The sequence below is a fragment of the Podarcis gaigeae genome (assembly GCF_964106915.1).
Source record: "Podarcis gaigeae genome assembly, chromosome: 10".
NCBI lineage: Eukaryota > Metazoa > Chordata > Lepidosauria > Squamata > Lacertidae > Podarcis > Podarcis gaigeae.
The window spans coordinates 29,802,616-29,819,713 of record NC_139686.1 but is presented as its reverse complement, the minus strand read 5'-3'; the positions used below and the strand labels follow the sequence as shown (position 1 = coordinate 29,819,713).

Sequence of the window (17,098 nt, the reverse complement as noted above, 5' to 3'; positions counted from 1 at the left end):
GCTTTGGGAGGCAGTGCAGGAAAGAAATATAATAAATAATGGGCATTATGAACTTAGGTCCAGTAATTTCAATGGGTCTGTTCTGAGTGCAACTGAGTTGGATTCTAATTCCATAAAAGAAAGCTCAACACTCAGATTCTGCAATGGAAAAACCTTAAGTTCTGCAGCTGGAATGAAACAGAAACAGGGTATTGGTGATTGTGTTTTTAAGGAGTTTTCATAGAATTGTAGAGCTGAAAAGGGCCCCAAGGATTATCTAGTCTAACCCCCTGCAGTGCAGGAATATGCAGCTGTCCCATATGGGGATTGACCTTGCAACCTTGGTGTTATTAGCACCATGCTCTAACCAACTGAGCGATCCAGGTGTTCAGTGCAGAGGGGCAAATATCAGGGGCTTGAAGAACGACGCAGCTCTGTGTTGCCTGAAATAACCTCCACTCTTTGACAATTGCAAGAGACTTACCAAGGCTCCTAGTAGCTTCTAAGGATGTGTGAGAAATTACCCCCCGTTTCCCCACACTTTTCTCCATAAACATGAATTTGTAGTTTCGTCTGTCTATAGCCCTGCCATCTCACACAAGGCCAATATGTCAATGCAACAGTGCTCTTGATTCCGCAGATGATGATGTGGGTAATATGAGATACCCATTAAAACTGGACAGACAGTTGAATGGAATAGGGAAGAATACAGTCCTTGTTGATTAAGCCGATAGCTTTTCTTCTTGGATCTTTCCAGTTGGAGGAGAACCTGTGGAGCCAGCGGTAATTGCAGAGTGCAAGACAAGGACAGAAGTCTTTGAAATCTCCCGGACCATGGTGGATCCCACCAACGCCAACTTCCTGGTGTGGCCGCCATGCGTGGAAGTGCAGCGGTGCACAGGCTGCTGCAATACCCGAAACATGCAGTGCCGCGCCACGCGGGTCCGTGAGCGCCACATCCAGGTAGGCAAAGAAAAAGGCCTGCTTTGGGAGGCGGGGGCGGGGAGTGAAATTTATATGGGGAAGCAACAGCCTGCTGAAAGTGTTGTCTTCGTACTTTCATTATGCTCTGCTTGCATATTTCTTTCTTACTAAAGTGAGTCTCCAGTGCTAAAGGAAATTAAATCCAGTAGCACTGGCCCTCGAACTTTTCATCCCACGAAGACGGGGAAATGTGTAACATGATGCATCTTTGTAATAATGCAAAAAGCTCCTTCCTACGGCCTTTATATCAAGGCAGGAGTATAGATTTTAAGGCTGCCACCTTAGAGCACACTTACTAGGGAGAAGGCACCATTTGACACAATGGAACTTACTTTGTGAGTTAGTAAGTGGAACTTACCTCCCGAGTAAGCAGCACATGTAGAATTGCACTGCATGCCTTTGTTTTTAATCATTTGATACACATGAGGGGGAATGACTTAATAGGACTATTGAAAAAAACCTTAAAACTCACAGCTAAGGGTAGCACTGGGACGCAGGTGGTGCTGTGGGTTAAACCACAGAGCCTAGGACTTGCCGATCAGAAGGTCGGCGGTTCGAATCCCCACGATGGGGTGAGCTCCCGTTGCTCTGTCCCTGCTCCTGCCAACCTAGCAGTTCAAAAGCACGTCAAAGTGCAAGTAGATAAATAGGTACCACTCTGGCGGGAAGATAAACAGCGTTTCCGTGCACTGCTCTGGTTTGCCAGAAGCAGCTTAGTCATGCTGGCCACATGACCCAGAAGCTGTACACCGGCTCCCTTGGCCAGTAAAAAAGCGAGATGAGCGCCGCAACCCCAGAGTCGGTCACGACTGGACCTAATGGTCAGGGGTCCCTTTACCTTTACCCTTTAAGGGTAGCATTGGGAGATCTGAAGATGCTGACCTGTTCTTCTTTACCATGCCAGTGCAGTTGCTCTCCCAGCAAATACTCCATTAAGCCAGCAGCTCCTCCTCATTCTCTTGTCTGGATGTGTTGTAAGCGGATACCTGCCAGCTGACCTCTCATTCTGATCCTGCTAAATATCCAGCCAATAAGTGATCTCTGCACTTCCTCCCAGACAAATGACTTTAAAAATCATTTAAAAATACAATGAAAATCCCCTTGTTTGACCTATGCACGAGGGAGGATTCCGGGGGGGGGGGGCGGTCTTCCATAGTAAGAAGGCACGGGGGTTGGAAGATATTACACCATCCATTTGCCAGGAAATTCCTTTCTCTAGAAAGTCACACTAAATAGAGAGAATGAAATGGGGCCACGGGGAGGGAGAAGAGAGCAGCAGAGGGAGTTGTTTTCGTGGGGGAAAAAGCAAACAAGAGGTCAAAGGGCAGCCGAGAAAATGTGACCTGGAAATGCTTCCTCTGAAAATAGAGGTGCTTGCATTGTTTGGTTGGAAATGTTTGTCTAGCCAGAAGCATGTGTCCTGACGTGTGCAGAGTGGTGCATTAAGAGAAAAATTGGTCGTGGTGAAGCCTTCGGGCAGGAAACAGCTCTATGCTCAGTGGTAACTTCCAATTGCCTTCAGCAGAGTTACCATCTCTTCCAGATGTAAGCAGCAGTTATTACTTGGACTCCCTGGTCCTATAATCAGTTGTGGCACATGAATTGAGTGCCACCAGTGCTTGGGTGTTTTTTAGGGGGCACTCAAGGGCACACAGTCCCGGCACCTCTTTTGTTGTTGTTGTTAAAAAGTTTGGCACTTACTTTAACAACTTCATGGTGAGTACCGGCACCTATTTTTTAGAAAAAAAAGTACGGGTACCACCACTGTGCCACCTTCCTGTCTGCAGTGGTGCTGCCATGCACCAGGACTGTGATGGAGTGCTGCAGAGGGGCAGCGAGGGCAGGGAAGTATCATGTTGCCGGCTGCAGGTATAAATGCCCCTGCACTTGTGCACACTGCTGCCGCCCTGCCCCATTCTGCTCCTAGCAAACAGCAGCAATGCTACAGCTATCTGGAGTGACATGGACCTATTCGCTGTGCAGATATCATTTTGAAATGCACCTGCTCTGCACTTGTGAAACACAATGTGGCAGGTGGGCAGGCACAGATGGATGGGTGATCGTTGTTTCAAAGAGGTTGGGCTGAATGCACTCTCCGTCTCTTCCATACCTATGGACCCAACTTATCCCGATTATAGGATCCGACATGGCAAGCTTGACAATTCCTAGATCATGGTGCATCTCACAACACACTTTCATGATTACTGGGTTAGTTTCAGAAAAATGATCCTGAAGGCCCCAGCAAGTGATTTTTGTACTTATTAAGAACTTTGCTTTATCCGCATTTCACCTAAAAGCTGCAAAGGGCTTCAGAATGTATATTAATATAAAACATCAATGGTGCTGGTTGATCTGAAGTTAATATTTTATGTATATACACACAACAGATTTGTGTTGTTTTTAATTTCTTCCAATAGGTAAATAAGATTGAAATTGTCCGAAAGAAACCAGTCTTTAATAAAGCCATTGTGCCCTTGGAAGACCACCTGGAATGTCGATGTGAAGCAGTATCACCCAGAGTGTTCAGCCGGCCAAACTCACGCGAGCATAGAGGTGAGGATTGCAGAGGGTTGGGTGGGGAAGAGTCAGAAGTAACGTCAGGGAAGGCGTTTGGGAAGAGAAGGATTTGATTAGCAATCTCCATGAGCTGCTGCCTGCCAGTGTGTATTTCATGCGCCTTCCTTTCCTAACAGGTGGGCCGCCACTGAGCACTCGGGCTTCTCTTCCAGCAAGGGCACGAGCGCACCGGTTGCCGCCACAAAAGAGGAAGCATCGGAAGTTCAAGCATGTGCACGATAAGAAGGCCCTGAAAGAAATCATCCCAGCATAGAAGATGCCGGCGGGCAAAAGTGCAAATGTCAGGTAACTGCGACAAACACAGCTGCCACGTTGTGGAACCTGTATCGCAAAAACGCCACTTGTGCTTTTGCACCGATGCCCTTTGCTCCTGCACAGGCAATCGGCTGGAAGCAGAATTAAAACGACAGTTTCACACAGAAATTAGTTGTGCTCTGTCACAAGGAGGCCGTGGCACAGCAACAGAGCACATCTTTGTAGGCCAAAGATCCTATGTTCAATCTCAGGTGTCCTCCTGTCTGAGACCCTGAAGAGCCAATCGGCAGTCTTGACAACAGTGAGCTAGATGAGTCAATGGTCTGACTTAGCATAAGGCAACTTCCTGCGTGTCCCGTAGCAAAGCTCCTTCTACAATGTTTACTCATGAGGAAGCCTACTTCAGCTACTGTCCCCATTGGAAGTTTCCTCCTTGCAGCTTCCATGCCTGTCGCTGCTTACTCACCATCCCACTTTACTGCGTAAGTTTCAATCAGGCACACGGTGTGGTAGTCCCGAGTGTGAGGCCATCCAGCAGACAGCATGTTTACCAATGGAAGGTGCCCAAGTAGCTTTGCAAATCTGCCTCTTACAACGAACGTTGTCAAACAGTTGGAGACGGCTGGGCTCATCAAGCCCATGTAGCTCAGAATCATTAAAAACGTTGTTCCATTGTGAGTCACATGGAAATCAAACTTAATTTGCCATTCATGTTAGGAAGCCAAAGAATGAGAGGAAGAGACAAGGAATAAATATTTCCTCCACTGGGATTTGTCTTATCAAGGAGCACTGTGACTGTGCACAGCTTTGATTAGGCTTAGTGGTCTGTCACCTGTCCAGGAAGGAAGGCGTAATAGGTGTAGCAGACGCATAGTTCTGCTGATTGGGAAGACCTAATCAAAGGCAAGGAACAAACGGACTGGTCTGTCAGGCTGGCAGCTTACTTCTTGAGATGGGATAGACCACTTCCTGAATCGGCTGCCCTCCAGATGTTTCCATTGGCCATGCCGACTGAGACTGAGGAGAGAGTTGTTGTGCAAATTATCTGGAGGACACCAGGTTGAGAAAGACTGAACAGAAAAATGGCTTTAAGTGTAGCAAAAATGGCTTTTCTAAGATTAAATAGAGCGTAATAAAAGCATGCCCCTTGGTGCCCTAGAACAGTCTCCCTAGGGAGGTTGTGGACTCTTTTTCCTTGTACGTTTTTAAGCAGAGGTTGGATGGTCATCTGCCATGGATGCTTTAACTGAGATTCCGGCATTGCAGGGGGTTGGACTAGATATGGCCCTTGGGTCCATTCCAGCTCTACAGTTATATGATTCTATGGCACTCCATCCACCGCCCCTAGCTACTCTTCCTACCACCACAGTTTTCCCCTCCAAAAAGCAAAACCCCTAAATTCTATTGAAACCAAAACTTTAGATTGAGACTAAAGTAAGCAAACTGGATGATAAGTATGTTTGTATAGAGTAGCAGCCTGAACCTTCTTGTAGGCAGGGAATAGCACATCATCATAAAGAATAACTAGGATGAACTGAGCACATGGTGGACTCTTAACCTGCTTTTTCTGTTTGCTTTTCTGCCAGGTTTATTATTTAATATATTTGCTCTATTGCCCCCATGGGGTCCTCAGAGTTTCTCTCCGTCCATCCGCCTCAATGCTACTTTTGGACGGCCAATGGTGCTTCCTGATCCCTTGCTTGCTGGACGTTCTCCCACCAAAGTTTGCCCTTCGACTTCTCACCTAATTGCATTTCAGCATTGTCCCCAAAGGAAGAAACCGGGGTGGGAAATAAACGGAAGAAAGAAAACACAGCCATTTGGATGGACAATATACTGCCTACTGGAGCAAACGCACTGGAAACGGGCAAAGACTTTGTGGCCTCGGTCTCCTTTTGAAGGAGGAGGCCACCCCCCCCTCTTTCTTCCTCCTTGCTCCCACCCAGACTGTTAGCTGGGCTCAGGCAGCTTACAGCACAACAGATGCAAGTCAAGGCAGTCAGAGTGGCAACCCAGTGACAGCAAATGCACTAAGGACTTCTATCGTGATGTCTGACTAGATATCTTTAATGTGTGTGTGTGTGTGTGTGTATGTGTGTGTGTATATATATATATATATGTTTTATTTTTTAAAACCACTAAAACATGCCATGCTCTGGGAATGGAAACAATGAAAGCAAAATTCATTTGTCCAACGGCGCTTTCTGCTGCCAGCTGGGGGTGGGGACAGTGAACAGGAACGGAGCAGCTGTACTATAAGGGACTGCTGGTCCTCCCCACACCCATCCAGGGAGCTGCTTGGGTTAAAGAGGCCTTCTTTGCACATGATTATGGAGGGCTTGACTTATCCTTTTGCTACTCTGCTATTGCAGCTGGAATTTGAAATCCCCCTCCCTTTTTTTTGAATGACTCGCTATGAGGTTTTCTTAATGGCTTTGCATTCAGTAAAGGGAGGATTACCACCACTGGATAAACTGGAGCCCCAACCCAACCTGCAGTCCCCGTTTCAGAGGCTTTATATTTTAATGGGACGGGGTGGGCAGGTTAATCATAATAACCGTATTAGAGCATGTTCTTCGAATGACAATCAATGCCACCTCTGTTTAAGCGATCTCAAGTAGCAGTGTAGACCGAGAAAGAGACCTTTGCTTGGTATTTTGGAGAGCTGCTGCTCATCAGGGGTCAAACAGCAACGGGTTGCGCAGATCATTGGTATGACTCTGTGATTACCACCAGCCCAGCCCATATCACAGGTCCCTTGTGGGCGACCTTATTTCCAAGGCAGTGTTATTACCATCCCTCCTATGATACAGCAATGAATATGCAGATGCTAACTCGTCTTAATAACCTCAGGTGAACATCATCTGATCGGATGGAAACGGAGCTGTGCCAAGCCTTGCAACAGCCATAAAAGATCGCACGATGCATTGCGTAGTCGCGCCTGTGTGCCAAGTGGTGCTTTGCACCTCAGCCTCGGTTTCCAGTGCTGTCCAACCAGAGTCCCTGGACAAGGAGTCAGTCAGTAGCATCCGATGTATGTGGGGGAGGCAAAGAAGCTGAACAGAGATAACTGGCCCTCTTTAACCACTGGCTATTTTTAATCTTCTCTGTTTTTCTCAGCTGTCCTATATTTTGTCTCTTCAAAGCTGGGAACGGTTATCTCTTTAAAGGTTCACAAGCCATTCCAGATCACCAAAGAATAATAACCGCTGAAGGTTTTGTGTGTGTGAGAGAGAGTGGCCTATCTTCAGGAACGATTGCAGGGGCCTGTGGGGAGGTAAAATAAGAAGGAAAGACGTTCACTTTTCCCGAGTCAGAGAAAGGATCACTCACCTGTTTATCTTTAAAGTGTTGGAGGAAAGAGTAAAGAAGGATTGCACAGACAAGACTTCATAACTTCTACTTTCCAGCTACCTCTCTGTATTCTCTTGCAAAAGAAGGGCAAAAAAACACACATAATGAGTGGGGAAATGGGTAGAGCTGCCTTTGCCAACCTGGGGCTCTCCAGATGTTTTGGACTACAACTCCCATCAGCCCCATCTGGAGGGTATCAGGTTGGCAAGGGCTGGGATAGAGTGTGAATAAAATTTTGCAAGGTAAGTCCCTCCTTCTCCCCTGCTCTCTGCCTCTGCCATTTCTCTGGTCTTTGTGCTGGATTAAGCCCAGCAAAAGGCACCTTGGATAGACCTTAACTCTTGGAAAGATTTCCTGCCATGTCTCAGGTAGACCAGATGAAGAGTTGAAGCATGGCAGTCACATGCATTTGTTCGAAAGAGACAGACACATCACACAACGCTACCTAAAAGATGTATCTGTGCAAATGTTTGGCACAAGGAAAGAGAAGGAATAACCTGCCCCTGGAGTCACTTTTATAGGAAGCATGTGAAGCACAACATTTGCCTGATGACCAGGTTGGATTGAAAATCCAGGTTTTCCTCCTTTTCCTGCAAGGCTGGCTTAAGCTGTTTTGCTCCTTTCATTTGTATGGAACAAGAGGAAAAGGCTACAAACTGGGAGACTGGTAGGAAGGTAGGCACACTGACTGCAAACTCATGGGACAAACGGGGTCTGGTACTTCCACTCTCTTCAGTTGTAGGAGGTGGGGGGAGGGAGGAGAGGGAAAACTTGTGGCTCACACAATTGCCCCCATACCTCAGATCCTGTTATCCAAAGGGTCCAAGGGGGTGGGGGACTGTTTCCCCCTTGAATTGCATTTGTATGGAGTACTTGGATTCAGGTGCTAGAGGCACATTCCTGTACTGCCTAATGCTGGAATGGGAAACACTATGCCACCTTCCAGGCGATGTTTGGCACTCCAGTTCCCACCAGTTCAGCCAACATGGCCAATGGTTAGGGAACATAGGAGCTGTAGCTCAAAGCCATCTGGAGGGCCATGGGTTTTCCCCTCCCTGATCTGTTGTATTGGGTAGGCCAACTTTTCTCCTTGCAAACCAAGACTATGGGCTGATCAAACCTTGCAAAACTGGCAAACGATCAGTTGGCAGTATGGTCAGGCACTACTGGCGAATAAAAGAAGTAAGGTTACAGTAACGGCTGTGGTCTCTCAATCTAGTTTCATGGAGGAGGCCAGTAGCAGGATTTTTTTTTTAAGGCTGATGGAAACAACAGAGATTTCCTGCCTGCCTACCCGCCTTACACCCAAAGCTTGCTCTCTGACATTAAAGAACACTTCTTGCTATTCAATCTTACTTCTCGTTGTCTTTAAAAGACCATTTGTTTTCCTGCATCTTTTTCATTTGTAAGGAGGGCAAGGTCTCTCTCTCCACACCCATTTTATGTAAAAATTAATTTATACTCAGTACTGTATTTAAAGTTGTTTTAAAAAAACCTTAAATTCAAAAATTCTGCGGTTTTGTGTCTCTTGTTTTAAAGCAGCTAAAAGCAGGGTGGCGGGAATTTGACAGGGGTGGGGAGAGGAGTTTCCAAAAGGCCGACTCTACAACCTGGAAGAAAGAAACACTTTTTAGAGGTCATAAATCCAGACATAATAAAATTGCCTGTATTTATTCTCACCCATTCCCCCAAAGTAATCACATGTTCAAAATGCAGGGATTGCCCAACAACATTCCGAGAGCAGAAATGCCAGATAATATTGTACCAGACAGATATGGTTAGTGATCTCATGTAAGACATGGTTATGGCTAGTAATGTTATATAAAACTCAAATTCTAGATGCATTATGAGAACTTAAGCATTGCCCTATTTAAAACAGGTACATCACACAGCTGAATGTAGACAAGCTTTGCTCAGACAAGATGAGTCACTCCGCTTGTAACTGGGATGACTCACTGTTTGCTGTGTGCCCCAAAGGTTTCATGAGCAAAGGCAACAACATCCTATCGTGGTGGGTGGAATGGCAATTTGCTCTTGAGTGTTCAGGGCCTGGCATCTTGTTAAAACTGGTACAGCCCAGCGGGCAGCGTCTCAGCCTTGTTATTAGTAGACAGGAAAGGTAAATCTCAAACTCTGTTGTTAAACGCACACTCTCAGTGCCACGTCCATAAAACGGAAGTAATAACAATGATCTTCCTACTTTGTAAGGACTACATAGTGTTAATAGTGGTTTCGAAGCATGTAGAAGCTCAGTTCACAACAAGCCAAACCATGGCTAAGTGTGAGTAGTGTGTGGGCACTCACAATAAAGATCACAGCCACTTATCTTCGCTCCCCTGTGCTTGTCCTATTGCCACCCTATGCAGAGCTAGACTATGGTTGAGTTTCATGTTACATCCATACCTGGGCTCATGAATGGTCTCCCCCAGACAAACCAAAAGAAGTAAGCTAAGAACAAACCATTGCTGCAGCATGTGGCTTGTTCTTGCCTAACCGCTTGTGGTTTGTTTGAAGCAGATAAACCTAATGCTAAGGCAAACCATTACTTAGTTCCAAATAGCGCAGTGGCAGGATGACTGGGGAGAAGTGAAGTGGCCACAATATTTTCTGTGAGTACCCTAAAGCTTGCACATTCACACTTAGCCATGGTTTGGTTTGGAGCAGTGGTGTAGCGTGGGTTGTCAGCACCCAGGGCAAGGCAAGTAATTTGCGCCCCCTAACCTGTGGATTTGCGCCCCCTAACCCTAACCCCCAGATGTTGCACCCGGTGCGGCTGGCCCCCCCTGCACCCCCCACGCTACGCCACTGGTTTGGAGTTACCCATGAACTGGACCTTTATGTGCTTTGCAGTCACTGTTAAAATTGCAGTGTCTCTAGGAACTAGGATCATTGTTCTGTTTTATGGATGTGGCACTGAGATTGTGCTTACTGTAGGCAGCAAACTGCTTTATTATCCAAGGTATTTACCCTAACATAAATTGAGATCATACATTTATAGTTTTTCAAACAGTCCTGTAGTCTTTTAGTTTTTGCTGTAACAGACTAATGCAGCTCCCTCTCAGGGAATGTATAGTCTTCGTTACACCAGAGTAAAATATCCTCACTTTGTACCAACCACTGCTCACAAGGTGATGAAAGCCAGCAAACCATGGTTATTCCTAGGCTTACTGCAATCTAGACCAGTGGCTCTGCAAACCTTTTGTCTATAAATAACTTCGGTGGAGGAAGGTGAAATCCTCAGAACTGCAATTCACAGTCCCGGGAACAAGGCGAAAGCTGCTGATTAAGACTTAAATCACAGGTGGGCAGACTTCTCAGGTCCAAATCAATTTCTTTATTAGAACCTCAAGACCCAACAAACCAGAGGCAGATGCAAATGGCAAATTACAGATATGGAATGGAAAAGAACAAGATGCCTCTGAGCACAATCATATGCATAAGAAGAGTCTGCTGGATCAGGCCAGTAGCCCATATGGTCCAAGCATCCAGTGCTCACAGTGGCCAAACATGCCTGTGGGAAGCTCAATTGGTAAAGCATCTCAGCTGTGGCTTCAAGCCCCACGCTGGGCAAAAGATTCCTGTATTGAAGGGGGTTGGACTAGATGACTCTTATGGTCCCCTCCAACTCTATAATTCTATGATCATGAGTGCAACAGGACTCTCCTCTCTTACAATTTCTAGCAACTGTTACTGTATTCAGAAACACACTGCCTTCAACAGCAGAGGTAGAAAGAACATAACCATCAAGTTTAGTCTGAGCCTAGGAATATGTTTTCAGTTGTAGAAGTGAACTGAGCCCACAGGTCTATCTCACAGAAGTCCACACCTGGTTAGTTTTTTTCATTTCAACAGCCTAATATGTGAGGAAAGCCATGTTGCTGTTATTATTAAACAAGTGGGAGTTGGGAACCCTTCCTAATCTAATGCAAATCATAGTTTTTCAAACAGCACTGCCGCTAGGAGCTTCACTACAAGCCTTCACAAACTGTGTCTGCCCTAAAACACATCAACTGTGTGTCAAAGAGGAACACCAGTCACTGATGTGCATATTGTATTTTAGGGGCATTTGTCTCCTGTCCCTAAACATTTAATCTAGGAACCCCTGATAAATTTGCAAGGAACCACAAGATTACCTGGAACCCACTGTGAATAAGTCATGGGGATTTCTCAGTCTAATCAAAATGTCACTGCTGGCAAATTCTTTCTCATCTCAGATCTCAGTCTAGCATTCCCAGAGGACAACATTTTCATCTTGCCCTTAATTTTAATGCACTTCGTACCATTCCAAAAATTCCTCTACCCCTTCGCTCTTTACACCCTTCAAAGCTTTGCAAAAGCGAACGTATTCCTCCCTTAGTCATTGTCTAGACAGCTGCAGCTCAGAGTTCAGAAGGGCACATTGTTTTCCTTCCTATGAGTAAGGGAAGTGGTTACACACACTGGCACCTGCATGCCAGCCAATGCCACAATGCAGTTAGGACATGGATGGGTATAAACAATGTCTTCTGCCACTTGCCTATTTAACCAGTAGTTGCTGGAATCTCCTTTTCTCCCTATAAAAGGACTAACTATCCATTTATTGTAATGCAATTTAAATAATTTCTATACCCCTTTGCATTTCCAATAAGCAAAGAGAAGATTACAGAATATTAAACTAAAACTTTACAAATAAGAATCTGAGACAATAATGAACCACGTCTAAGGCAGCATAATTAACAGGAAAACCAAATGTACTCTTAAACATTAAAAAAGAGAAAACAGTACAAATAAAAATCAGATATAGAAATGCAATAAAAATTCCACATAAAAACATTATTAATGTCTAATGAAATAAATGTAAGTTGCACCCAGGGTTTTTTCCCCAGCTGGAACTCACCAGAACTCAGTTCTGGCATCTCTCAGGCGGGCACCATTCTAAGAGAACGAGGGAGGTGTTCACGGTGAGTTCTGGCACCTCCTTTTCTAGAAAAATAGCACTGGTTGCACTGACAGTTCTCCTGCCAATCCCTGGTAACTTTAAGCATAATTTACAAGTAGTTAATTCACCTGCCACCATCTAGGGAATGTTTGGCTCTTCATACGTTGCTGGGGCTGATGGGAACTGTGGTTCAGAAATATTTTGAGGGCCAAAGTTTTCCCACACCTGGCCAAATACCAAGAGCTGCTGTGGGATCTGTTGTGATTTTTCTTTCTTTCTTTTTAAAAGATGTGTATACCCATCGAACTAAAAATGAAGTTAAATTAAAAACAACAACTATGTAACTGTGCATCTACCAGCAATTTGAATGCCCAGCAAGAAAGTTCTAGGAAATGGTGAATGGGTGACATAGATCATTGCCTAAATCCACATTTTGTAAAACAATCTTGCATGTCGAGGTTCCCAAAGCACCCCCCAAATAAAACACAATTGACACATGGTTTTTGTTTAAGGTTTTTTGGCATAATTTTGGCTACAATTTTATTAAAATACAATATGTGGTTGCTTAGGCATTGGTTGCGACCATCTGACCCCGCACGGGGATAGACTGACATTTGCACGCCCGCGAGGTCAGGAAGGGAAAACATTTTGGGAGAGAGATGGAGCTGGGTACCATGCCCTCACCTCTCCCCAAATGCTCCCAGGGGCACTTGCGTGGCCCTAGCCACTTGACAGGGGTTCGGACAAAAGCATGGCGAGCTCCTGGATTCCTTTAATGGAAAACCCTTGCAGCAGCAACATTTTGGAGGGGCAGGCATAGCCAGTCCATACCCCTCCACCAACCAATTCATAAAACCAATGCCTAACCACAACCTTACAAGCTGTGACGATTTGCTATGCAGTAGGCAAAAACCAAATGGCACCAGCCAATCAGCCAAATGGACAAAATTCCTACCGGGCCCCTGCCCCAAAAGCAGACGACCCCATGACAGGCATAGCAATGTCAAGCAAACAGCCCTGAAATTAGGGAGGGTGGGTGGGTGATCTGATGCACGCAGCAAAAAGAAGAAGCTCAACGCTGCACACAGGGCATTTAAAGGCTATGGATGTCAATCACAAAATGGCAACATGTTAATCTCCCCAGCAACAAGAAGAATGCAATTATAATGGTGGCCAACCTCTTTCCCCCCTCTTTTCAGTGGGGTGTCTTGTTAGCCCCCACTGCAACACGTGCTCTCCATGAAGGAGAACACGCTTTGTCATAAACAATTGTTAAAGGCGAGTGTGCTATTCTTGCCCAATGTCCTGTCTTCCATAGAACATGTCTCCTAGCTGCCATGAGTCCTGTGGAGATGTCATGGGAGGGACGGACAGATCCAGAGGAGGAATGGGAGGATCTTGGGTCGTTGGAGCTGGACAGCCCTGCGGTGTACAAGAGCTTTGCCTGGCCATGTGGCCTCCCAACAGATTACGGCTGATGGAATGAAACCCTCAAAAACAACAAAACCAGGTTCCCTGCCTTAGGCAACCATTATCTTCATCGGGCATATTTTAGAGGGTTGTTGTAAAGATTATTGGGGAGGGAGGGTGACTGTTAGAAGCACTTTCAGCATGTGGAAGAAGCACAAATACACACACCTGCCTTGTTATTCTTATTACAGCTTAATTCCAGCTAGCTAGCAAGGGAATACCCAGGGCTGGGTTTTCCATTCTGCAAAGTCTACCAATATTTTGTTTTCCCAATCAGTCATATCAACAGTCTCTGTGGCGGAGAGAACACTGATGAAATCTGCCAGTAGCCTTTGGAGCTAATGGGATCATCAGGCCACAATCGCTGCTATTTTTGCTTCTGCCCCTCATATCAAAGGAATTTAATATCCTGACCTTTCATGCATTCCTGGTAGGGAGCAGCCCAGTTGCTAAAGTCACCCTTGGCAAACTAACCCGCAGAACACCAGGAATAACTGTTTAAAATCATAATGAATATACACCTGAATGAAGTACTTTGTCAGTGAGCTTGCAAACTTGTCTGGAGCTGCACTGCCGTGGTCTCCTTAACCATCCTGTCTTTGGGAGTCTCTCAGAAGCAAATAGGTGAAGGCAGTGGACTTTACCAATGCTAATGGCCCACCACTGTCTTATTTGCAACCAGGAAAATAACCCAAACTCACTGCGGAGCAAAGCATAATGTATCTCTTTGGGTGACCAGATGCAATGGAGGAGAGAGCTCAGGTGCCTGACAGTTGGGTAGGAGATTTTGGAATTTCAGCACATGCAGAATTTCTCACCTCTGCAGCACTAGGGTGGCTGCTGCCCCTCTTGCTAGGCAGAGTGAGGCAGTCCACTCTGGTGAAGAACGCTGGGAGTAGCAGTGAGTTGTTGGAGAACAGAGCTGTGTGTGCCACATGGCCTGCCATGCCCTGCGACCCAAAGCTAGTCTGCTGCCCTCAAATGCAGAGAAGAACACAATCTCATTGCCCGTGTTGAAGAAATATTCAGCTCCCAGGTCGGCTGGCTTTTGTACATGGAACAAGGGCACCATCTGTTTCTTCTGCTGTGGCTACTTTATGTGGTGTTAATTTTTGTTTCACGTTTTAATGTTGTGGTCATCTTTTACTTCATAAGCCACTTTTGAAGGTCTTCGGGTGGGAAAGAGGTCCACACACACACACACACACACACACACACACACTTTATTATTCTGTTATTATTCTTCTGTTTATTAGATTTATATACCGCTCTTCATCAAAAGATATCAAAAGTATAAAAATACTATCCATATCTATCTATCTATCTATCTATCTATCTATCTATCTGGAATCAACAACCCTTCAACGTAGGTCAATTCAACGTAGATCAATTCAAGGCAGAGGTGAGATTTGAACAAGGGCTCTGGGGTTCATAGCTCAGCTGCTATGCTACCCTAGATGTGTTAAAGTAGTTTGCCAGCTGTTTGGCAATAAAGTACAGGCCAGCTGCCGGAGCTTCACTTTTCACTGAGTGAGTGGGTTTCACCCCACTCCACATTCTAGTCTAGAGGATGGATTAGTTTCTACCCTGAAATGTGAAATCTGAAGATTGCTGATGACCATAGACAGTCCTTTAAAAGAAGGGAAACGCTGAGGCCATAAGCTATGTCCACTTAGTCATGGGAAGATTAGGGGCAGTGCTCAAGAAAGCAATCAAATTTGCCTGTGGGTTGTGTGAGGATAAGGAGCGAACAGCTGCAAATATGTCCTGGTTTTTAAATCGCGTCTTGGGGTCGAGCTGAGAGAGCAGCAGAGCTCTGTGCTAGGAATGGATCAGGACACCCCTTGGACCACTGCAAAACAGGGGCTGGGGTGGGAGGGGGGACTTTTAAAGCATCGCATGCACAGTTGGGGGAAAGGGAGCTAATCACCTGTGCTTCCTCTCCCTATCACTCTCCCCCCCCCAAAAAAAACTATTATAATGCAGCAGTTCCGAAACCTCTTTCTTCATGGACCACTTGAAAATTGTGGAGGTTCCGGGCAGACTGCTTAATGATTTTCCTGCCCATTGGAGCCACTGTAATGTGCTGTGCTTGATGCCAGATATTTTAAAATTTGTATTTATATTGCTTCTTTTATTTCTTCTATTGCATTTCACAGAATTCAAATTAGGATACAGTAAAATGCAATAGAAGAACTAAAAGAAGCAATATAAATACAAATTTTAAAATATCTGGCATCAAGCACAGCACATTACAGTGGCTCCAATGGGCAGGAAAATCATTAAGTAGTCTTAATTAAAAATACAATCTGAATATTTACTGCGGGCATACCACAGACTACCTGAATGAATCTCATGGAGTGATGGGGGTCTGCGGACCACAGCTTGGGAACCCTGGGTGTAGTGGTCAGAGAACATCAGACAAGGACCAGGGAGTTCAAAATCCAGGTCTCCAAGCTCTCACAAGTTTGGTTTGTGTGCAGAGCTGAGCTGAGCATACTAGAAGCAGTTCAACAGCAGGGACTCAAGTATGACTTCCTGGCTGGCAGGACAGTGTGTCCCTTTAATTCTTCCACCAGAGGCAGCTGCCTACTCTACCTGTACAGCTCAGGAGGACCTGGGCACTGGCAATGCAGACAGCCAATATATAGCATCTGGTCATGCATGTGCTGCCGCCAACATTACAGGTGCTGCACATGAGCCCAAGGTGTGCAGGTGTGATCTGACCTGACCACCGCACTGATGCAGCTCCTTCTCCCGCCTCTTCCTGTTGGCCTGAGAAGAGGAGGAGAGAGGCAAGGTGCAGAGGTGCAGGAGGAGCTGCAGTGGCGGCAGCGGAACAGCCCTTTCCATCTCCTAGCAAGGGTACTGTTCTCCCAAGGAATAAAGACAGGGTATGAGCCCCACATTGGGCAAAAGATTCCTGCATTGCTAGGGGCTAGACTAGAAGACCCTTGTGATCCTTCTCAACTCTGAAGGTAAAGGGACCCCTGTTCGTTAGGTCCAGTCATGAACAACTCTGGGGTTGTGGCGCTCATCTCACTTTACTGGCCGAGGGAGCCGGCATTTGTCCACAGACAGTTTTTCCAGGTCACGTGGCCAGCATGACTAAGCCGCTTCTGGCGAAACCAGAGCAGTGCACGGAAACACTGTTTACCTTCCTGCAGGAGTGGTACCTATTTATCTACTTGTGCTTTGGTGCTTTCAAACTGCTAGGTTGGCAGGAGCAGGGAATGAGCAATGGGAGCTCACCCCGTCGCAGGGATTCGAACCGCCAACCTTCTGATCGGCAAGTCCTAGGCTCAGTGGTTTAGACCACAACACCACCCACATCCGTACATGGCACTGTACAGTGATTTAATTCTGGGCGCTGAAGGTCCAAGACAAAGCTTATGCTGGGCTCTAGGTAACCTGGAGCAGGCCATATGTGGGTGTCTGGCAACCCTAGAGGGAGCAGCCTGCCCTCCTGTAAACATCCCGCTGGAAAAGAACTCAAGACAGTTAAACAAACAGTTTGGAAGCAATTAAAGGCAGGTAGCTGGCAGCACAAAGGTTTATGGC

The 17,098-nt window shown here is 46.0% G+C and overlaps 1 protein-coding gene across 3 annotated transcripts in view; it reads left to right on the top strand.

Moving 5' to 3' along the window:
• Window positions 1-8,398, top strand: part of PDGFB (platelet derived growth factor subunit B) — a 48,524-nt gene extending 40,126 nt beyond the window's left edge. For 2 of the 3 annotated variants that reach the window (XM_083701186.1, XM_083701188.1), the window contains 4 exons: window positions 737-942; window positions 3,381-3,516; window positions 3,657-3,825; window positions 5,382-8,398. In XM_083701186.1, coding sequence (XP_083557312.1) covers window positions 737-942; window positions 3,381-3,516; window positions 3,657-3,793 — 479 coding nt within the window. In that variant the 3' untranslated portion in view covers window positions 3,794-3,825; window positions 5,382-8,398. The remainder of the gene's footprint in view (window positions 1-736; window positions 943-3,380; window positions 3,517-3,656; window positions 3,826-5,381) is intronic. The other variant, XM_083701187.1, reaches the window with a different exon arrangement.
• Window positions 8,399-17,098: the final 8,700 nt, after the last annotated feature.